At 40.0% G+C, this 24,830-nt stretch overlaps 1 protein-coding gene across 1 annotated transcript in view; it reads left to right on the forward strand.

The window, feature by feature from the left end:
• Window positions 1-24,830, forward strand: part of LOC122801842 (hydroxyacid oxidase 2-like) — a 376,520-nt gene that overhangs the window by 35,404 nt on the left and 316,286 nt on the right. The window contains exon 2 of the mRNA XM_044071491.1: window positions 21,257-21,415. Coding sequence (XP_043927426.1) covers window positions 21,285-21,415 — 131 coding nt within the window. The 5' untranslated portion in view covers window positions 21,257-21,284. The remainder of the gene's footprint in view (window positions 1-21,256; window positions 21,416-24,830) is intronic.

The raw sequence follows: 24,830 nt of genomic DNA on the forward strand, positions 1-24,830 counted from the left end.
GCATCTTTCATTTGCCAGACAGAAGTCTAGAATGACTTTCCTTCATTCCTCCTGATACCCCACTTATTTAGAGTGCAGTCCTCATTTCTTGTTCTGTCTAGCCTGATAAAAGCATTCAGGTCCTCTTTCATCAACACTAACTCATGTTTTTTTGTTTTAAAATGCAGGTCTGCATTTGCTACTTGAATGTCATCTTTTGATTGTTATCACAACCCTGCTGTGGGGCTGAAATTATGAATACTGTCCTGTCTTCAGATTGAACTCTGATTGCCATGAGTCTGTCACAAATTCTAATGACATCCCTCACTGTATTCAGAAGACACTTCCCTCTCCACAATTCCCATACCATTTATTTTCTCTCCTCCCCCTGAGCAGTTAACTCTGACAAGCAAAGTGGCTTTGCTGCACTGCCCTCCCACTTTGTCTCCTGGATGTACAGGATGTCCAGTCTCCCTTTCCATCTACTTCCAAGCCACATTCTTTCAATGAACCTATATCAGGGTAGTAACCCTTAGTTTATATTTGGCAGATTGATTATTTTTACATCCAGCTCTTACTCAGTACAGATATCCCAAGGTGGCCAACTGGACACTGGCCAGCCAGCAGATTATTGATATAAAGTTACTTGGCTTTACAATAGACACACACTGAACACTTGAGGCACATAGACCCTCATTAGAACAGGCCCTGACATTAGGTCAGAGTAGGTTGGGGCCTCAACCCACTTATCACTGGCAAATGCCCGTGCCCATTTTTGGTGACATTAGTCAGTATGATCAAATCACCTAAAGATATTTTTTACACTTCCATTTAGCCATTCCTGATGTTACATGCAGTCTGTATCCATTTTCTCCTGTCTAGAGGATACTGTGTATCACAGTTGTTCCTAAAGCAGTTGATGTACACAACTCTTTTCCTGATAGGCATCACCTAGTCTGTGGTACTACCCGTGACTTCATTAAATTCTGAGAGGACTTTGCTGGCATATCTCTAAGTTTAAGGTGGAAACACTCAGCCTGCTTTAGGAGGTTGGCAGTACCCCACACAGAAAGAATATGCTAATTGGCAAACACCCACAACCTGCCAAGGGTCTCCATCTGAAATAATGGAAACCAATAAGCCATTTTCCAAAAGATCTACAAAGCATTTCAAAATACTTTAATCAGAAAAGAATTACAATACCCATGTGTGGTGGTGCTGCGGTAGCGTTGTCGCCTCACAGTTAGACGTTGCTCGTTCGATTCTCAGTTAGAGCGTCTTCTGTGTGGCGACATGCGTGAATGTGCATTCCTTCATTGAAGGTTGTGCGTTAGGCCCGGGAAGCCAGCACGTAAAACTCTACTGCCAATCATTAGCGGACTGGAGTTCCGCTGTGGCGACCCCTAACCGGGAAAGGCCGAAAGACACAAACAATGTGTAAATATGATGAATTCCTAAGAATTCCTAACAAGATCACAAGAAAGTGGTGATACTAGGATGGGGATGGAGAGAAAGGTTAGAGTTTTAATTTGTTGCCATGGTAATACAGAACTGATACCACAGTCATGGAAAGGTGTGGTTGTAGATAATGGAGCAGAGAAAAAGATGAGAAAAAATGGTTGGGTGGTGGTTCGTGAATAAAGAAAAGATTAAATAGTTTCTGTCAGAGCTGGAGATCTATGGGTGAAAGTGAAGGGTCCAATTGTGAGATAGGTTTAGAAGTGAAGGCAGTTGTGGTAGGATAATTTCAGTGTGGGCGGCTAAAGTAGAATAGATGTAAGTTATATCTGATGCTTGTACATGTATCTTTGAGTCATAAGTATTAGTTGAAATGTCAGGAGATTTATGTATATAAATGTGATGGCTTTATTGGTATTTTTGTAGCTCATGCTTTGAAAGTACTGTTATGTAATTTTGTTGAGTATTGTAAAAATTGTGAAAATAATAAAAATACTAATTTTATAAACTTCTGAGTCTAATACTGTGAACCTATCCCTGATGTTGTCCATTTTACTTGATGGTTCCTTTATTTCTTTCTTGGAGATGGATCTGAAGGAAAATAACTGCTACTGAAAATTTCATGGACTGGTTTAATTAGGATTGGTCATTTGGTGCTGTAGAAGAGGTAAATTACATGTTTATCTGATCTGTGTCATATATTCCTTCAGTGACTCTCCAGTTAAGTGTGATAACAGAATTCTATCCAGCTTTAGAGGGCTTCTACTCTCAAATGTTCTACTTTGTCTTCCTTGCTTAGTTTATTTTTTATTTTTTTTATTTATTTATTTTTAGTGGGTCACTGGCATTTGTAATTACCAGCAAGGTAAGAGTCTGGGACATAAGCCTGGAAATTTGTAGCTACAGGCTAAACAGGTGTTGAACAGTCATATATGTTACCAAAGCCTGAGGGAATGACTCCATTTTGCACAGGATTCAGTAGCTGCCATTAAGGTGATTCCTTGACAGAGAACAGCTACAAGACCATGCTTTTTCATGGCCACTAGAATGTTTGTTCAGGTCACATCCCTGTATGTTCACAAGAGTTTAAACAGTTCTTTATTAAACCTTTCCTGCCATGAAAATGACAGGACCAGAGAATATCCCCATCTGGACACACATCTTTTGACCATTTTAACAGTTTGTCAGTTTCAGAAAAATTTTTAGGCAATACAGCACGAGTTCCTTACACCTTAACAGGTATCCTGTCTGGATTTAAGCAGTCAGTTTGGATTGTTACTCAGGTAGAGCTTTCATTGGATGTAAAAAGCCAGGCAGACCACTTTCTGGCTAGTTATTAAAAGAGTCACTTTGTAAAGATATTATGTTATATATACTAGCATCAGCAGAGTAGCAAAGAACAATCTGCAGCACTAATCTGTGTCCTTAAGATAAGGTTTATTTATAGGGACAACGGAAAAGAAAATGTTTCCTTGCAGCAAATCATGCATGGCTAACAAAATAAAATGCAGTTAATTTCCATCAGTGGTCTTGGATTTTTTTCAGTCACAGAATTTGTAATCCAACAAAGCTTAAAAATATTACTGCTTTTCAAATGTGCACCTCAGTACTTTACAGGCAGAGTTTGTATAAAACAAGACTTACAACCATATGTCCTTTGCACGCCAGTAATTACACCCTGGTAAATCATGGACACCTTCACTCTTCACAAGCACATAACACTCTTGAGATTTACCTACTTTATCCTCTCTCAGTCTAGGGGTTAGGTATTTAACTCTTAGCATGACAACAGGCCTAAATGCATCTTCCTGTAGCTGATTCCTCTTACCATCCTACCTTACTCCAGTGCAACCTCCTGGGTCGACAACCACTGTTGTGCCACACATTGTAAACATTTGTTTTATTTATTTATTGTTCTTTTTGGAGTTTTAAGAGGTCTTGACTAAGGACAGTTAGAAAATTCATTTGCAGAGAGCAAGTAAAATATAGCTAATTAGTGGGAGGAGGTGAGAAATAGCATTTCTCATTTAACTACAAGTATTTAGTGGCATCTTTATTTAGCTGTAGTGTGGTGAGATGTGTTCTTCTCTTCCTGACTATTAGTATCTCTTTCTGCACATTCTTAAAGTGTTCAGTTGCATTTAATCTGCTGCATTTATTATTACTTTTGGCAGCCTGATTATACAAACTGTTATTCTAAGCTTCTCAGTTCGGATTTAAGCACTTTAGCTCCAAACTAGCTATCTAAGTGTAGGAAGGTTTGTGGTCTACACTCTTGTGGCAGGAGAGGTAGCTTACCCCCTTCTGAGCCGGGAATTGCTGATTGAAGGCTTATTGTGTCTGTTATTCTAAGAGTCTTTGTTCTGGTTTAAGCACTTGGGCTCCATAACAGTTACTTTACATTAAAAAGGTGTGTGGTCTACACTCTTGTGGGAGAATTGGGTAGCATCCATTCTTCTGACATGGGAATTACTGGTGATGGCTTATTGTACCTGGTATTCTAAGTGTCTTTGTTCTGGTTTAAGCACTTGGGCTCCAAACCAGTTATTTTATATTAGGAAGGTTTGTGATCTAAACTCTTATGGCAGGAGAGGATAACCTACCCTCTCATGAGCTAGGAGTTGCTGGTTTAAGCCTTATTGTGCCTTTATTTGACTGGCTAGATGGCTAGCCTGCTTAAAATTTGAATCTGTGTGCCTGAAGCATTTGGCAATATTTGGTATCCACTGTACTTGAGAGGAAGAGGGCTGCTGGTTTCTGCTAAACTCTACAAAAGCCAGAACTTACATTACCATAGCCACTGTTTCAACACTTGTCCTTTGTTGCATTAATTGAGTGCTTCTGTGTTGGATATCTATACCCTTTAACCTTTTTTACAGTCTTTAGTTAGAACTGCCTTGGTTCCACTTTAATGAGAGTAGAGGGGACCAGAGTCATTTTCTGATCCAAGATGGTGTAAAGGAAAGAAGAGTGTGCTGCTTTTCATTGGCCACAGGGCCTTGTTTGTGTTTTTACTGGGTCTATATCATATGAGCGAATTTCACAAATTGCAAACGCTCATAATATCGAACGTACCGGACCTTGAACTTCCTATTGTGGTGGGCTGCACCCCCAACACCCCCCACTAAATATATATTCCATCTCTGAGATCGCAGTACAGTGAGGAAAGGGCAAATATCCCATTCTTCACTGTATCGCGATCTCAGAAAAAGCACTTTGAGGTCCAGTACGTTCCATATTATGAGCATTCGCAATTTCTGCAATTCACTCATATGATATAGACCCTTTTACTGAATCTTCACTCCTGTTTAAGTGTCACAGTTGCACAGCACTTGGATCATAACCTATAAGCTCTGAGGTGTTTGGCGACCACATTACTTAAGAAGAGTGTTGCTGGTTTCTGTTAAACTCTACCAAAACTAAGAATTACATTACCACATCTTCTTTTGTTTTTTTGTATTGTTTTTTTCACATGTGCATTAATTGAGTGCTTCTGTGTTGAATACCTATTTTACAGTCTTTAATTAGAACTGCCTTGCTTACTCTTCAGTAAGAGTAGTGGGACCTGAGTCATTTTCTGGCCCAGGCTTGCATAAAGGAAAGAACATGCTCTTTTTAATTGTCCACAGAACCTTGTTTGTGCTTTCTTTTTTATATCGCATCTCCTCTGCATTTAAGCATTGCAGTTGCACAATGCTTGGCTCATAATCTAGAACTGCTGCTTTTTTTGTAGCAGCACATACCAGTGATCTGTACAGATGCTGGTATCTCGCAGGGTAGTTCCCCCTTGTAATCTGTGTAGATGCTGACCTTTCACAGTGTAAGTTTGCCTTAAAATATCCTTACTGTCTAGACACATTTTTTAACAACTAGACCAACTAGTCTGCACATAGCTGAGCACTGCTTATCAAGCTCTTTGTGTTATTGACCTATTCGATATTTAAAGTTTCCTCATTCCTCCCTAGTAGATCAGTAGCCATGGATATGCACTTCCTGACTCTCTCTGTGGCCAGGTTGATTGAGATGGGTTCTTTGAGTAATTGCAACAATTGCCTCATGTACACTGATTGAAGGCTTATTGTGTCTGTTATTCTAAAAGAGTCTTTGTTCTGGTTTAAGCACTTGGGCTCCATAACAGAATCCACTTATTCTTAATAAAACAAAGTATGTGAAAGGTGTAAATATACTTTAATTCTGGAGGCAAAACTCTCTCTTGCAACCAAAACTAATCCTATAGAAGTTGTCAGTGACACTTGCATCACGCCTACTGCACAGGGTAAAGACACCACACATAAAACTACTTATACTGATGCATTTACAGGTAACCTTCCTAAAACTTTTAAGACCTCCTGCACAGCACAATCAAAAAAAGGGTTCTCAGTCATCAAGTAAACACTGTTAAAACACTACCCACAGGTACACATAGTAACACTGTATCAATTGCCTCTACTTCTAAGCCCTTAAGGCAAACCTTTGCATAGCCAAATTTCCTGATCAGTAGTGATTCTATAGTGTAGCACATCAATGTCAACCTCAGCAGACTGAGTAAGGAGAGAGAGTCGTGGTTAGCTACCTTTCTGTGGCTAGTATTCACCAAGATATGCAGGTGCTCAGGTAATTGAACTACAGGTACCAGTATGACTCTGTCATAGCCCATGTGGGTGTTAATGACCTGAGACATACCTCCCTTGACTATATGAAGTGAGATATGATCAAGCTCACTGATTATGCGTCTGAGGCAGGTGTGAACCTAGCAAGGAATAGCATACTACCTTTTCCAAGGATGTTTCCACTTTACCAACAGAAAATGATTGATTTTAACAGCTGGCTTAGCTTCTGTTGTCAATCTATGGGGGTACAATATTTAACAGCCTGCAGGAAAAGGTTGACAGATGTTGCTTTGATAGGGACGGTCTGCACTTATCCCTCTAGGCTTTCAGATATTGGAGAGACCTTTTCTATCTGCATAGTGTATTTTTAGGCAATTCTAAACTTATAAACCTCAAAACTTAAAATGAACTTATGAAGGACTATCTGAAGGTGGTACTGCTCAATGATACAAGTCTTAGCAAGAAAATCCACTCCCTGCAAGCCTTCTTCTCCCTGGAAAGTGTAGACATCTGTGCAGTAACAGAGACATGGTTCAAATTTGCAGAGAGTACTCCAGCAGTGCAAGGTTATAATGCATTTTACACCTTTAGACCAGCTACTGCAGAGGAGGGAACTAAAGGTAATGGAGTCTGTCTATTTTATAAACAACCTCACATCCAAACTAGTTAAAATGCATGACCCATTGGAACTCATACATGTGCAACTCACTATAAACAGGGTGTCATACCATATCCTTGCAGCTTATAGGTCCTTCATGTCCATGGAAATCCATACTACCTATCTCAATGTGCTAGAGTCCTTCACCATTCAACCTGATATGATCTTCATCATGGATCTCAACTATCCCTCTGTAGACTGGGAATGGCATACCACTTCTAATGCAAAACAACAATGAGCAGAACATATTGCAATTGGCATCACCTACACCAAACTGGTGGCCATTAGAAACATTTTGGCTGACAGCTTCAGCTTAAATGCCCTCTCTCCACTCCCACCGATAGTCCAAAGGAAATACCACATACCACAATCCCCCCAACCATTACTATGGAAGAGGTCATCAATGCACATTCAAAGGCCAAAAACACTGCATCAATGGACCCCAATAACATCCCAGGATGCTTGTTAAGCAGTGTGAAACATGATCTCTCTAATCCACTTGAATCACTTTTCATCAGGACCCAACAGTCAGGTTTTTTGCCCAAGGAATGGAAGATGGACACAGTCATTCCCCTGCATAAAGGAGGTCCAACCACAGATCCAGATAACTACAGGTCCATAAGTCTGACCAGCCTCATATGTAAGGCCATACAAAGAGTCATCATGGACATGATAAATGAGGACATCTCTAACCTGCAAATGATGGACCCATTACAGTGCACCATTGTTAAATTAAGGTTACGCTTATTAAATCTGGTGGACTTCTTTGAGATAGCCACCAAAGCAATGGATGAGGGCAAGACTGTGCACACAGCTTACCTTGACCTAGCCAAGGCTTTTGATGCAATACCCACTCAGGCATTATAGACAAGCTCACAAAATTAGGTATAAAGCCTTTCATTACCCACTGTATAGCCAACTGCCTCACTGATAGGCCCCAGAAGGTCAAAATAGGTCCACCTCCACCAAGAGGCATGTCATTAGCAGAATCCCTCAGGGCTCAATACTGGGACATCTTCTTTTTGACATCTGTTTCTCTGAAGTGGAAGCAAGTACTTGAAGGTTTTTAACTGATGAAGTTTGCAGATGATTGCAAGATGGGGGTGATCATTGACTACCCTGCAGACACTAGCATTCTTCAAGAAGGTCTATCTCTGACTAACAAATGGTGACAAAGCCACAGTCTTAAACCCAATGCTAAGAAATACATAATTGTACTATTTGGGAAGTCAGTCATCCCTGTTAATTACTGTGTTGATACTATGACCATAAGAGTCGACCCAGTGGTCAAGGATCTGGGTATGCATGTAGAGAGTACCCTTACCTTCGACCACCACATTGCCAAAATGGTGAGGAAATCCTTTTATGTTGTGTGACTTACACATAAGGGCATGGCATCTAGGTCCAAAAAAGGTTAATCAACTGTTCTCTGTCCTTATCAGATCAATCATAGAGTACAATGCTCCATTCAATATGTACCTGACCAGGCATATGCAGCAGCTAGAGTGATCTCAGTGGTTCCTTACAAAAATAATACAATGTGTAACAAACCTGCCTTATGCAGAGCACCTTAAAACCCTTTTTCTCTCTAGCTAGTCTCCTATAGATTGCTGAGGAGTGGTCTATGCCTGGCTTGTAAATACTGTAATGTAAAATAATTTCCCTGTAATTGGACTGTCTAGGTTATTATAGGCATTATATTATTTATTTTTTTGTATTTCAGTAAGAGACATTTGACCAAATTGCTCACATGCAGATATTATGTGAAAAAAAATTATAGGCAAAATAAATTGCTCAACGCTGCAACATAAGACGCATATGCAAGCTGCAGAAATCAGTAGCCTCATCATAACTTGATAACCTCTGGGCCAAGCTGCCAAACTCACTGTCTATATGTCATGAATTATAGATTTAATTATTACACAGACGAGATTCTTATGCATAAACTCATTTTATGAATCCCAACTACAATTTTAATTAAGGGCAGAATTATGCTTTCCCTCCTAAGCACTAATTGGCAAGATAAAGCAGTCCACTTAGGCTACAGAAGACCAAGATGGTATTATCCATACTGACAGATCTTCGTTTTTGCCAACAGTGATGTGAGAGGTGTCCACCCCCTGGCAATAAATATAAATGAGAGACAAGACATGTAAGAAAGCAAAGATTCCTTTCCTATGGAAAGGGACCTATTGCACTAAGGCAATACCATATACACCCCTTGAAAATAAAGGTTGTCCCCGTACCTAAGCATTACTCTAATCTTCTTTTGTCCTTTCCTGGTTAGAGGTCACCACAGCAGATCACCTGTTCGCTCATGATTGTCAGTGGTGTTTTACAGTGAGTTCCCAGGCCAGCACCCCACCTTCCACAGAAGGTACACACTCACACCTAGGGCCAATTTAGAGAGTGTCCAATCCACCTACAGCATGTCTTTAAGATGTGGGAGGAAACTGGAGCACCTGGAGGAAACCGACGTCACCACAGGGAGGACATAATGACTCTGCTCAGAAGGCATCCCAGCCGAGCATCGAACTGAAGAACCTCTTGCTGTGAGGCAGCAATGCTAACCGCTGCACCACCGTGGCCACCCTTGAGCATTACTCTAATAATATCTGAATTAATACCCTAATGTTCTCTCCAGCAGAATTAAAGACAACCTGCAAATGTCAGGTCTACCTCATTTTATTTTGATGAATGTTTGCTGAGGGAACCCAAGCAATATTAGAATCAACAGGAGGTAGTTAATGGCAAGTAATGAGATACTGGAGTGGTGCACAGATTGCCTTTGTAAATAACCAGACTAGGAAAACTTAAGTAAGCAGAAAAGAAATGCAGTAAAGCAAATTAATTAATATCTTATATATGATATAAGCTTATAAGCAAATATGCCTACTGAAATAATTGTGTTAGTTGTCTTTAGTTTAGCATACATTGTTCCTATTGTTGTTACAATTTGTGTTGCTGGAGCTTTTCTCCCCGGGTCTTCACTGAAAACAGGCTACTGGCCCAGTCGGACACTATCCAGTTAACAAATGTACACAGATAAATAAATATATAAATAAATAACTTCCTGCTGGTGAGTGGCATCACTTAGAGTATGATTTGATACCTTCAGTCTCGACATGTATGCTGTACGGCTCTGAGACAGTCACGTGAAGGACAACACCACCTTATAGATATCATTCTTTTCTCAGTCTTTATTTTCCTCTCAAGAAAATGATCCTTAAGTTATCATTTAATATACACACACACACATATATGTTTATATTTATATATATATATATATATATATATATATATATATATATGTGTGTGTGTGATTGTGTGTGTGTGTGTGTGTGTGTGTGTGTGTGTGTGTGTGTGTGTGTGTGTGTGTGTGTATTATATTGATGCATGCACATCAGGAATGTCAGGTATTTATGGGACTTTCACTTCATGGAATGACAGGTGTGTGGGAGCATGTATACCAAGGAATGGCACATATATGTGGGAGCATGCACATCAAGAAATGTCATGTATGTTTGGGACATTCATATCAAGGAATGGCAGGTACATGTGGGAACATGCACATCAAGATATGGCAGGTATATGAGGGAACATGTACTTCAAAGAATGGCAGGTATGTGTGGAGCATGTACATCAAAGAATGACAGGCATGTGTGGGAGCATGAACATCAAGGAATAGCAAGGCTGTGTAGGAACATACACCTTTATGTGGCAGGCATATGAAGGAGCATGTACTTCAAAGAATGGCAGGTATGTGTGGAAACATGCACATCAAGGAATTGCAGGTATGTTTGGGAGCATTTAAATTAAGAAATGGAATATATGTTCAGGAACACACACACCAAGAATTGTCAGGTATGCATAGGACATGCACATCAAGGAATGCCAGTTATGTATGAGGGCTTACAAATCGAAGAAAGGCAAATGTGTATGGCAGCATGAACATCAAGGAATAGGAGGCAATTGTGGAAGCATACACATTAAGAAGTAGTAAGTATCTGTAGAACTATGCACATCTTCTTCCTTGATAATGCATGCATTGTGAGTTTGCAGGCCACCTGGAGCAGGGTACTTTCAGGGATCATCTAATTGGCCAACTCCCTAGCAACTGACTCTTGTTGCTGGATGAAAGAATGAAGAAAAACTTCCTGGGGAGGAATAAATGGCCCATAGGGCTTTCAACTGGCTCCTACATTGTAGAAGCAATGGGTTGATTAGGTGCAGGTAATGGAGCATTTGAGCAAGGTTCCTCCTAGGTAGGGAATAAAAGATATTATTGAATAACTACAATGCCCAAAAACTGCAGCAATAATCACGACTGTAGGAAGAATCTTGGTGAATGAAAATAGAATTTCATTATTTTAATAATTGAAAATCACTGTCCTTGCTCATCCTAAAGACATTACTGACAATGAAATGCAGACATTTTAGTTCTAGCATAATACTCTGCAGAAATAACACAAACATGATGCACATTCGTATTACTCACAGTTCTGGGGCAGGAATTTATATGGGCTGGAGGGATCCATTAACATGTTGACTATTTTATTTAAGACCAGTCTTCTGCAAGAGGTAAAAATGAAAGAGCTTCATTCAAAATTCTCCTTTATTTGACGCATCCCTTTGAATCTCCATAATCAATGCACTATTTACTATATTGAGCATTTGTACTTTGTTGCCCTATAACTTTGTCTATAGAGCTTTTCTCCCTGGGACTCTTTAAAAAAGGGCAATTAGTTCAATCAGACTAACCATGATGAGTAAAAATAAAGTAAAACAGAACAAATATATAAATGTGCATTTATTTCCTCTAAACATTTGTCCATATTACTATAAACCTACACTTAAAGACTTCTTAAATCAGCATTTAAGCTACAAGACCAGAAACTGTTAGAATATCAGTTATTTACATAATTAATGCATTTATTGACTCTGTTACACTATAAACAGCGAGTATCATTTTACATTATCGGATAACTATGGCAATCAGGTAATAGTATTGTCACAGTATTTCTTTAATGTGTCGTTTTTGTTTTTATCTTGAGTCGTGCATACAAATAATATAGTTTGCAGCCACAACTAAACATATTTTACTTGTTGAAGTAAATAAACCTCAAAGAATGATAGAATTTACTGCTAGAAAGAAGGCTCACACAACTTTTAGTGTTTCTGATGTTGAGATGTGATTTTTAAGAGTTATCAAATGATCCTAATGATCACATTTCACAGCTCTAGACTGCTTGCTTTTACAAGTAAAGTCTGCAGTAACAAATCCTGACTGCAAGTGGGATGCCCATGCCCTGCCCTGGTCACATGCTGAGGTCCACACTACCTTATCTGGCCTGTTCTTCCTTGTCAGGTCTGTGAGGGGAGCAGCTATGATACTATTATTGGGAATGAACTTTCTGTAGTACCCTGCTGTCCCTAAAAATGCCCTCACCTGCTTTTTGGTAACAGGTGCAGGACATGCCTGAATGGCTTCCACTTTGGCAGGTTCTGGCCTTATCTTACCACTCCCTACTCTGTCCTAGGTAGGAGACCTCTGCCATGCCCACATGACATTTGCTTGGCTTAATGGTCAACCCTGCCCTCTGTAGTCTGCCCAACACCTCCCTGACATACTGAAGTTGCTTTCGCCAGGAATGGCTGTAGATGGCAATATCATCCAGGTAAGCAAGAGCAACCCTCCTGCTCCTGCTAGGATGTTATCTACCAGCCTCTGGAAAGTCGCTGGGGCATTCTTCATCCCAAAGAGCATCTTTGTGAACTCATACAAGCCAAAAGGAGTCACAAAGGCTGACTTCTCTCTAACTCTGGGAGTCAAAGGCACCTGCCAGTAACCCTTGGTAAGATCAATGGTTGTAAGATACTTAACCCCACCCAGCTGCTCTAGGGCCTCATCTGTCCTAGGCATGGGGTAAGCATCCGACTCTGTGACTATTTAATTTCCTGTAGTCCACACAGAACCTGGTGCTGCCATCCTTCTTTGGCACCAGCACCACTGGAGAGGCCCAGGGACTGTTGGACTCTTGAATCACCCCTAGTTCCAACATTTCCTGCACCCTCAGGGTCTGTCTGACTCTCTCAGGCACCCTATAAGGGGCCTGCCTAATAGGCCTTTGGGGTCCTGTGGGGCAGCACCAGGTTGGTGCTCCCTGGTTTCGCAGTGAACATGTCCCCAAATTCCTGCAACACTGCTCGGATTTTGCGAACCTGGATAGGAGAAAGCTGCTGGGATTTTGCTACCCCTTCCACTGAGGTGTCAGCCTGAGCCTCACTGAGGAGATCAGTCCCCAGATCTCCCTCAGTCTCCTCCTGCAATCCACTGCAAATACTCAGCACAAGAGCCTCCCTATCATGGTAAGGTTTCATCATGTTAACATGGTACACTTTGTGCTCCTGCCATCTGCCTGACAGTTCCACCATGTAGTTAACATCACTCACCTTTCTTTCCACCTTGTAAGGTCCCTCCCACACTGCTTGCAATTTGTTGTGTCTGACAGGAATGAGAACCATTACCTGCTGCCCCACAGCATACTCTCTAGCTCGAGCATTCCTGTCATACCACACCTTTGCCTGTTGGGTTTCTGCCAGTTTCTCCTGCGTTCCCTGAGCCTTGTCCTGAGGTTTAGGACATATGCCACAACAGACTCCTGGTGAGGTTCACACTCACCTTCCCACTAATCTCGAATTAAATCTAGAGGTCCCCTCCACCTATGCCCATACAGCAACTCAAAGAGTGAAAAACCTGTGGATTTCTCTGTAAGCAAACAGATAGGGCAAATATTTGTCCCACTCCCTCTTAAACTGATCTGCAAATGCCCATAGCATAGACTTGATTGTAGAGTTTAACCTCTCAACAAGATCATTAGTCTGGAGATTGTAGGGGGTGGTCTTCATGTGCTTCACCCCACAGGACTTCCACAGACATGCCAGCAGGTCTGACATGAAACTGGCACCTCTATCAGACAGTATTTCTTTTGGGAAACCCACCCTGCTGAAAATCTCAAATAAAGCATTTGCCACCTTCTCTGCCTCAATGGAGAACAAAGCCACTGCCTCAGGGTATCGTGTACCATAATCCACTACCACTAGGATATACTTTTTCCCTGTGGAACTTGGGGTACTCAGAGGACCCATAATATCCATAGCCACCCTCTGAAATGGCTCCTCAATCACAGGCATCAAAGGAGTTCTCACCTTGTCTCCTGCCTTGCCTACCTTTTGGCACTGCTCACAGGTCCTGCAGTACTCTGTTACATCTCTGGAAATTCCAAGCCAATAGAAGTTCTGCATAAGATGCCTCTTTGTACATTTTATGCCCATATGACCTGCAAAGGGAATATCATGGGCTATGGCTAGAAGTGCCAGATGGTAGGCTCTAGGCACCACCAACTGCTACTCTCTCTCACCTTCTAGTCTTCCCTCAGGGGTCCACTCTCTGTATAGTAATCCTTTGTCCCAGTATACAGATTCCCCCTTTCCTTGAGAATCAGGTGCCTCCCTAGCTACCTGCCTTAGGCCTTGCAATGTAGGGTCTGAGAGCTGAGCCTGTCTCACCTCTCTCCTGGTAACCCTTCCCAGCTCCCCTTCCACAGGAAGTCTGGAATCCTCTGACAGTGGTGCCTCACTGTAAACCTGGGTACTACTACTCACCTCTACCTTTGCAGTTACCCTGTCCAAGGGAACATCAGTACCCACAAGCAACTGTGGCTCACCTTCAGTCTCACTGCTACAGCATAGCTCACTCCCTGAAGTAACCACCTCACCAGTCCTGGCGGCAAGTATGCAGTCTGTCTGGGTCTCCCCCAGGCTACCAGATCCACATGCTTGTCTCCTAGCATCACTGCATGTAACTGCATAAGTACATGGTACTGCCTCATCCAAATCCTTCCCTCTCGGGACATCTGTAGGATCGTAGTTTGGTACCTCTGTTGTCTCAAGACAACCTACTATTGGCATTTTGTCTTTGCCACTTACTGGCTCCCTCACCTTTGGTTCCCCACCTTGCCTCCGTGGACATCTGTATGCCACATGGCCCCACTGGTTGCATTCAAAACATTTAATCCTAGTTCCAGGACATGTACCTGGACTAGTGGGTTCCCCTGCTACTGGCAGATTCTGTTGGGGCAGTCTTTGCTGCCCACCATGGGTTCCTTTAGACCCATGAGCAGTACTGGGGGTCCCCTTCCAGTGCAGGGCTGCCCTACTGGCCAGGTATAGGTTTCCCTTCCCCACCTCATCTGAAGTAGCACATTGTCTATCAGCAAACCAGATCCTCATGTCCTCACGCAAAGTGCTAAGGGCTTGTTCCCTCACCCAAAGGTCTGCCAGCCTTTCAAAAGGGGTGACCTGACATCTTCTCATCCGCTAAAAAAATAAGTGCTCAGCTCAGTAACATATTTACACACATTTTCATTTGCCTTGTGTCTATGCTCACAAAACTTTTTCTTATACATTTTAGGTATTAGCGTAAAACATTCTAAAAGACATTTTTTTACAGCAGTATAATCAAAACAGACAGAGTCAGGCATTTTTGATAAGGTTACAGCTTTCCCATGGAGTAAAGGGGTCAGGAACCATACCCAGAGCCTTTGGTCAACACTATACTGTTTGCATACCCTCTCAAACATATGAATGAAAATATCAAAATTATCCCCCTCTTTAAATTGCAGAAGAAATTTACTGACCTGTTGTGCTTCTGGGGTCCAGTTACTCCCATCCTCATTAACTCCATGACTCTGGCAAAGAGTCAGCATTTCCCTCTCATGCCTCCTCTGACACTCCTTTTCTTCGGCTTCTATCTCCAAATGCCTTCCAACTCAAGTCCCTTTAGCTCTAGCTGGATTTTTAAGTCCACTGCAGAAAGGTTGAGCTGTCCATTCTCCAAGGATATTGTATCTCCACTGCCAGTCTGATTGTCCTTCGCAGAAAGGTTGAGCTGTCCATTCTCCAAGGATATTGTATCTCCACTGCCAGTCAGATTGTCCTCCTGGATGCTGTTTCCTGATGCAGCTGTAACCAAGGCTGCAAGCAGGTCTGCCTTAGTCAGGTTTCAATGCACCAGTCCCCTAGCCTGGCACATCTCCACCAGCTGGCTACTTGTCAGCTTTCCATACTCCTCTGCTGACATGCTGCCTGCTCACCCTGACTAAGTTAACAAAAGAAATAAAACATTTGTGATCTGAACTCCGAGTATTCACTGCATGGCTGATTTAGAATACAAAACACCTCCAGAGACATAAGCTACAGGATTCACTCTACCCACACCACTACAAGCCAATTAGTATTTGCCAACTAATTAATATGTGATGTGGATCCCACCACTGCCACCAGATGTGACACCCGTGCTCTGGCCCAGCAATCAAGCAGCCTCAATCCTCACCACTAACACCAGAGAGGGCGACTGCAAACCACATGTGATGCCCGTGCCCTGGCCCAGCAATCAAGGAGCCTCAATCCTCACCATTAACACCAGAAAAAACGTCCCAAATATGGGGAAAGGATAACAAATACACACAGTAAAGTACAATTTCCCTTAAGTGAACACACAGATCGCAGTCGGTCTGGGGCTGGTTGCTCCCTAGGTCCCCAATAAGACACCCCACTGGCACAGTTATAGGGTCCAGATCTCCACCTACCTGGCAAGCTAACTTACTTAAGACACAGGCAGCGTGCTGATAAGTTGGATATCAAGACAAAAATGCTTAACAATCTCTGGTTATCACTATTTAAATTGAAACTCCAGTTCTGATAAATATTACATAATCTTTTTCACCCTTCCTGGAGTTCCCAGGCTACACATTAGCTGCATTTACATTATTTTACACTTAGAGCAATAAAGGACATTCCATATGTAAATTCTGGTAATTAACTTTAGCCATAAAACAATAGGCAGGAGGCTTACTCCAGACTCATCGCCTCCAAATTCCAACTTCAAAGGAATAGACATAAAGTAATTTTAATTTCAAAGAACCAATAAGAAATGCTTGACTTAGTTTTCCTTACAGCAGATGGCAATGTTGCCACATTGTTGAAACAGCATTTCTTTACATTTAAGACACAAGCCTGTAATTTACATTTATATTTACAAATGCCAGAATTATGTATCAAATTCTATTTGACTAGGCTGGCAGCCTTCACCCTTCTCTACCAGTCTTCACAGTAAGTATTAATAAAATGTAGATGCAAATTTGGAAAACCCTGTTTCACAGCAGTGCAAGATTTGTTGATTGACCACTTCTCAACATATGCACTAATGGAGTAGCTACAATTCCCTTAACACACCTTTAAATCCACCTACATGTTTTACCATGTGCTGTCATTTACAGCTGCTTTCTTTCCTTTCCATGGGCCCATAACTATTCAATATTTAGGAATTTTGTATTCTCATTTATTTTGTATTTCATAGTGAAGAAACCTATTGGCAATGATGTAAATAGACCTGAGGAGGTAAGTGATTCCTGTATTAAAAAAATAAATAAATAAATAAATTAAACACTGTTTGTAGAGCAGAAGAAAATATTTATTGCAGTGTGTTTAAAATGTGGTAAACAACCCAAAACCATGAGTGTCATTAAAAGAAAGTTTCAATTTCTTCAGAGATTCTTAAAGTAAGCAGTGATCTTCGTTGTATAATTTGGGGCCCTGCAGATGTTCTCCCATTCTTCATTTGTAAATTGCAATTCCAGTCTGTCTCCTCAATCTTTGATAAACTCCAATGACTGATTTTTATTATTAAACTGCAATACTGTATATTGCTAAATAGGTATTTATATACCCTAAGAAGGCTTCAGAATGTTTTCCCAGTAGACAGCAAATGGTGGAAGAGGTGATGAAAAAGTAACTGCGAACATAATTGGAGAGCAATGAGTTGACAGATTTATAAAATTCCCTGCTGAGTCCTCTATCAGAAATATTGGGGGAGTAGATTGCTGAAACTAAGGAAATTATTATTTTGAGCTGGGGCACAGGATCTGAATTGCCAATACATAATGAGGCGTAGCAAGTTTAATGCCTTTAACTGCCAAAATAAGCAATTATTAGAAAATGGAAATTAAAATCTAAGGCAACTGTAATTGAAGTAACTGCATATTTTAAAAGACATAAAAGACCTAGAGGCAGGATCTTTAGAAAAGGGAAAGAGCAAATTAAGTACAGATAAATGGAATTTGTGGGAACAATATATGCAAAATAAAGTTCAGGAAGAGAAGTGGGGTTTAAGAGAAAGCAAGAATCAAGCACTTTATGTAATGCTTGTGTAGATAATTGTTAAAGAAAACATACAGGTAATGAATGCAAAATCCCTATCATATAGAAAGTATCCCACATCATCCCTCTACATAAAGGTGGATCATCTATTGAGATTTCTAATTTTCGGCCTATTGCCTTACTCTCCTCAATAGCTAAGATAATGGAAAAATGTATTCACAAACAACTACTTAACCACCTTCTACAAAATAATCTACTGGCAAACTGCCAACATGGCTTCAGGCCATTCCATAGCACAACGACTGCCCTGCTATCCTTCACCGACTCTAGAAACAAAAATCGTAACAATAACACTTTTTCCTCTGCGCTATTTATTGACCTGTCAAAAGCCTTTGATATGGTTAACCATAACTTACTTCTAGACAAACTAAAAGCCAATTCACTCAATCCACAAGCATTATAATGGTTTAGGTCTTATCTGGAAAACAGACAGCAAGCTGTACTTTGGGATAACAATCTGTCTACATTACTTCCAGTAAATATTGGAGTACCCCAAGGCTCTATCTTAGGTCCCCTTCTTTTTTTCCTTATTTATTAATGATCTACACATAAACATTGCACAAGCCACCTGCATTACACATAAACATTGCACAAGCCACCTGCATTCAATATGCAGATGACTCTACTTTAATCTGTACAGCTAAGAACATAGCCTCTCTCCAGTCCCTCACCCAAACTGTTTTCCATAATGTTGAAAATTGGTTTATGCAACACTGCCTCCTCCTAAATCCCAAAAAAAACAAAATTACTGCTTTTTACTCCAACTCATAAATCACCTCATCCATTCTTCTCAATAACCTCTAACAATGCTACCAACATAACCCCAGATACTACAACCCGCCTACTAGGTGGAACAACTGATAATCGCCTCAACTACGATGACCACATTAACTCCACTATAAAGTCTGTTAATAAAAAACTTGGTACCCTCTATAGAATTAAACCCTTTCTTACCCCTTCTGCCAGAAAAACTATTGCCCAGACCCACCTTATTTCTACCCTTTTCTATGCCTCTGCTATATATAATAACCTATCTAAAAACAACCTCTCCAAACTTTCCACCTGTTACAATAGCATAGCTAGATTCATCACTTGCTCCCACTTTAAAACTCACCACTGCCTCAACCTCAAACAACTGGGATGGCTAGAATTACAGAACCATATACTTTCTCAACAATTACTTATCACCCAAAAGATCCTATACCACCCCAACAACACCCTTATCCTCAATAATATGATTACACCATACAAAAATCTGGCTACACTACGCTCTGCTAATAAGCTCCTAGTTTCCTCTATTAAATCTAAGAACAAAGCTGGTGACTCACTTTTCTCAAACACAGCAGGTAAAAACTGGAATCAGCTTCCTTCTGAAATATCAACCCTTGCTTCTACTTCTCTATTTAAAAAACATCTTAAAGAACATCTTAAAACTCACTGGCTTTGTCCATGTGCGAACCCAGACTGATATCTCTTTCCCCTTCCTGCTCTCACCCCTTTCTCTACTCCTCTAACCTATACCTCTAATTCTAGTCACTACACTTTCCTTCATAGTATGAGGATAAAATAAAAGGGTTTTCTCTCCTAATTGGATCTTGCTCAAACTTACTATTGTGTTTAGTATAATTTTTCTTTTGACCAATGTTGCCTCTGTACTGTGATTTTACGTGTCTTTTTATATATTGTAAACTTTGTCACTGTTCATGCTTGGAGCTTTTCTCCCCGAGCCTCTACTGAAAATGGACAACAAATGTAAGATAAATAAATAAATAACTAAATAAATAAATAAATATGACAAATGTTATTATGGTTTGCTTTCCTTTCTAGTAATGTAAATGCAAACAAGATTTGGTAGATGAGAGATGGGCAATGCAATATCATCATCCAAGGACAGAGTGCATTATGTGAAGAAAGGAAATGTAAAAAAAAAAGGCATATCAGTGTATTTGTCCTTATCTTGGTATTTTGAGTTAAAAGTTAATGACAGCTTGGAGTGCCTCGGAGGCATTAGTATAGCAAAGAACATCAAAATAAGATAAAAAAAAATGTTTTTCATGGTCTTCCCATAGTGTTTCATTAACTTAGCCAAAGCTCACTGGTAACCACAAATTGTAATACTGGGTCCTACCTGCTTATCATGGGAATATGTAATAAATAATGCAATGTATTAAATGAATAGAGGAATATACTATTAAGTTTTTGTCTTTTATGCATGTTAGATGAGAACTTTCAACCTATGTATATGTCCAGTATCAGAACATTTGTTTCAGGTCTTAGGCGGCTTGGAACTGCTTAGTGCATCAGGTACCAGAAGAACAACTGTGTATGAGGAAGGGGAATTACCTAATGATCAGCTCTTATCCACCTGGGCAGAAGCAGTAGCTTTCCTCAGATGGAACATGTTCTAGCAAATACAGTAGGGCTAACCTTGGGTAATAGCAGACCTTGGATCCAAGACATTTGAAACAGTATGCAGAACTTCACATGACATGATGTCACAAAGTGGCATGTGATACAGACATTTTCAGTTCTTATTATTACAGCTTTCAAAAATCCCTCCTAGACATTGCCCAGCATCATCAGAAGTGATAGGAGCATGGGATGTCATTGGAGGGAACCAACAAGAGAAGTGTAAACTTAAATGAATGTATAACTATGTCCCTGCATCTATGTATGTTCTAAATATCAAGTGATACAGAGTATGGTGAATAAGCTATTATCTTTTTATATTTTATTAGCCAAAAGCTGTTGCATGAATAGACCTATTAAGTCATGAGTAGCCAAACAATATTCTTACAAGTAAGGACATTTTTGACATGTGATTTTACATTTAATGTAGTTTAAACAGGTGTATCAAAATCAAGTAGCTAATTATTTGGTTAGTACATATACTTTTTTTCTCATTACTGTGCACTTTAAATGTGATTATATGAAAACAACTTGCCAAAAATCAGAATTAATGTCACAATTTCCTGTCAAACTACATAGAAATTTCAAACATTTTTTTACATGTTATTGATTAAATGAGAGTCTACTTTGAGGAAAGTTGCAATGCATAACTTATTACTTTGTTATGATTTTTTAGGCTTTACAGTTTAGATGATATTTGTCCAACAAGATGGTATGCATGACACAGACATAGTGCATGTTGACCTTCCAAGACTGAAAAGAATCCATTTTAAGCATGACATATCCCAGAATCCTATTTCTTTGTTACTGTAGAAATAATGTTCTTATTTTACCACTAATTCTGTTTGTTTGTGCTTTTCAGCTGTAGACGTTTTTAAAAGAGCTTTAAGATGTCAATGGTATGCTTGAGAGAGTATGAAGACTATGCCAGGAAACACCTTCCAAAGGCAGTGTGGGACTTCTGGGCAGCAGGAGCAGATGACTGCCACACTCGGGAGGAGAACATCCTGGCTTTTAAAAGGTATGGAGCCAGGCAAAGGATGACAGCTGCATACACTTACTTCAGAAATTCTGATACTACAGTATAGTTTTTAAAGTTCAGCACTGCTTTCTGGATATTGTTTTCTTTTCTCTGTATGCTGCACATAAATGCTTACATTCTGTCCATTGTACACATGTAAGAGGGCACTACAATATTTCAACTAGTATCTTCACTGCAGCAAAAGCTAATCTTAATACCCATGAGACATGTGACAGTGTTTATGTGATGCCATATACAAACATAAATTGTTTTGTAAGTGTTGAGACACATTGAATTCAAAGGTGTAAAAGAAGAACTTGAATTATATATCAAAATTCATGTATACTATTCAGTCTTCTGAAAAGAGCTCAGAAGTAAACTTTGAGTATTAGTTGCAGAACACTTAATGCAGTAAGATATAATACTAAGAACTTTATAACGGTAGTGCTTAGTTAATTTTTTTAATTATTATTATTTTATTATCTCCTCCCTTTCCCCACCTACACTTTGTTCACTCTGGCCATCACATTGCCCTCATCCATCATTAGGTCTACCTACTCATCCTCCTTCACAAGTGATCTGAAGCCTGCATGGATCTTAAGAGTGTTCTGGGTAGAGGGAGGGCAGTGCCAGTAACTGACTCTGCTGCTGGGGGATTATTATGACCTAACCTTATATCCCTGCCCCTTATCCCTGTGTTCATTGACAACATCTAAGGGCTACTCACCTCTATGGACTGCACCTTCCTTAAGGGAGTATCTTCGATGGACACCCTCCTTCCTGGATGGGCATGCCCTTCATCCCAATCCCTCCCTCTGGGATGGGCGTGTCCATCATGCCTGTCCCTCCTTCATGGATGGGTGCACCCATCATGCTCATCCCTCCCTCCTGAATGGCCGTGCCGATCATGCTCACCCTCCCAGTTGCCCTGCCAGCATCTCATATGTATGAACCACTAATTCAGCTGGGGGTGCATGGGCTGTAGTTAGAGCTATATCCCTCTATGCCACAGCACTGGCCTAGCACTTAGTTAATTTTAACAAAGGATGTCTACTGTGTTTTTCCAAGTTGCATATAGTTTAAAATGGAGGATAGAAAGAAGGTGCATACAGGTACATGGGTAGTTAAACAGTTGTGACTGTAACAATATCTCAAATTGTCAAAGTGAAGAAACTATTTAGAAAACAATTCAAAGTTACATGCCAAATTTAGCCTTCTGATATTGTACTCAAAGGCAAATCTCTTTTCAATCTATCAGTTTTTAAAGTATAGCATTAACACAGAGCTTGTATTCAAACAAATGGAAAAAGCTTGCTCATAATGACAATTATTTGGAGATGAATTTAAATTATATAGCATTTACTTAATGGCAGGAGAAATTAAGGCTATCTAGCCTGCCCTTCTTAGTACATTTAATGTGCTTCCTCCACTCCATCTCTATTATCTCTATTCCCTTTTTCCACCTGTCCCATACCCTCTTAATACTGCTTTGGGTTCCCCCTCCACCACCCCTTTGAGTAGTTCATTTCACAGATATATAGCCCTCTCTGTGAAAAGGCACATGCAGCAATCCAGGGAGTAATTAATTCCTACAATCTGTTGCCTATATCTCCTGTTTCTCCTCCTGTAGTTTCTGATCAGAATACCCCCCTTTCACGTGCATGAGGCTGTGTACCAGTATTATGCTCCCCATCCTTTCTTGTCTCAAGTGAGAAGAGCTCCAGTTCATCTAGTCTCTGGTCGTATTTCTTCCTCTCTATCTCACTGATTATTTTGATAGTTTCTTTTGGATTCCTTCCAGCAGTCGGGGGTAATTTTCCTTGTATAACATCTAGAACTGCAAGCAGTATGCATGTTATAATCTAACTAAGGGTCTGTAAAGTAAAAGGATTGTCTCTTTGCTTTGGGACTGTCTCCCAGAGGATACACCCCCAGCATCCTGTTTTCAGCTGCCACAGCCCTCTTAAGTCTGCTATCAGTGCTTCAGTAAAGAACAGATCAACACTTGCAGATCCTTTTCCTGCTCTTTTGCCATCAGTTCCACTTTCCCAGCCAGTACTTTCCACCATGTCTGTTGTGGCATGGTCATTTTGCATTTTTTTTATGTGAATTTTATAAATCTGAGGAGATGATGCACAATCTGAATACCTCAAAAGTGAAAATACAAATAATATAGATTCAGAAATTTAAGCAAAGCTTGCCCGCCTTTAGTGTAGAGAATATAATGAGCTTTTTAATGAGTAATTGATTCATTTCGTAACAGAGATGTGCCCTATTCAAATAAATGTTTCTATTGTTCATGTCATAAAATTAAAGTGGAGGATGGTAAAGTAAACTGAAAAGACAGTAGTCATGAAAGAATATCAAAAAGGGCCCAAGAACGCTAGATCACTTTCATACCACAGTAGAGGTACAAAGTAATAACAATGATTTAGGAAAAGGTGTGGAAGAAGATATTGGTGTTACACAGTGAAACCAAATTCATAAGGTGATATGCCATTAAAATGTAATATACAGGAGGAAGTGAACTAATCATTTTTTTCATCTTCTTACTGATGTAGCTCATTTAGAAGAAGCACGTTTTGCAATGAACTTACATAGAAAGCTGTTGAGGACAATGGTAATCCAGCTATGTTAATCACGAGCTGTACTGAAAACAATTCACAAGAGGACAATGGTAATCTGGCTATGTTAATCACGAGCTGTACTGAAAACAATTCACAAGAGGACAATGGTAATCTGGCTATGTTAATCATGAGCTGTACTGAAAACAATTCACAAAAGGACAATGGTAATCCAGCTGTGTTAATCACGAGCTGTACTAAAAACAATTCATAAAAGGACAATGGTAATCTGGGTATGTTAATCATGAGCTGTACTGAAAATAATTCACAAGAGGACAATGGTAATCCAGTTATGTTAATCATGAGCTGTACTGAAAACAATTCACAAGAGAACAATGATAATCCAGCTGTGTTAATCACGAGCTGTACTGAAAATTCAGAGAAGGGCGATGGTAATGCAGCTGTGTTGATCACAAGCTGTACTGAAAACAATTCACAGGAGGGCAATGGTAATCCAGCTATATTAATCCTGAGTTGTATTTAAAACAATTCACAAGAAATTTAATGGTAATCCAGCTATGTTAATCGCTGGCTATACTGAAAACAATTCACAAGAAATGATACATCCCCTACATAGAAAAAAGTTTAAAATGTTAAAACAAACCATTAAAAGAAATATATGAACTTCATACTACAAGTTAAACAAATAATACAAACTTTGTTTGGTATTAATTCCATTTGTGGTCTTTAAAGTCTTCAGAATTTTAAGTCAAACATATGACTACACCTGATGAAACTTGTGATCCTCTTGGTAATGTAAAAAAACTTAAAAGATTTGCTGTTGTCAAAGT

This window comes from Protopterus annectens, chromosome 5.part0 (assembly GCF_019279795.1).
Source record: "Protopterus annectens isolate FY-2018-M chromosome 5.part0, PAN1.0, whole genome shotgun sequence".
Lineage (NCBI taxonomy): Eukaryota > Metazoa > Chordata > Ceratodontiformes > Protopteridae > Protopterus > Protopterus annectens.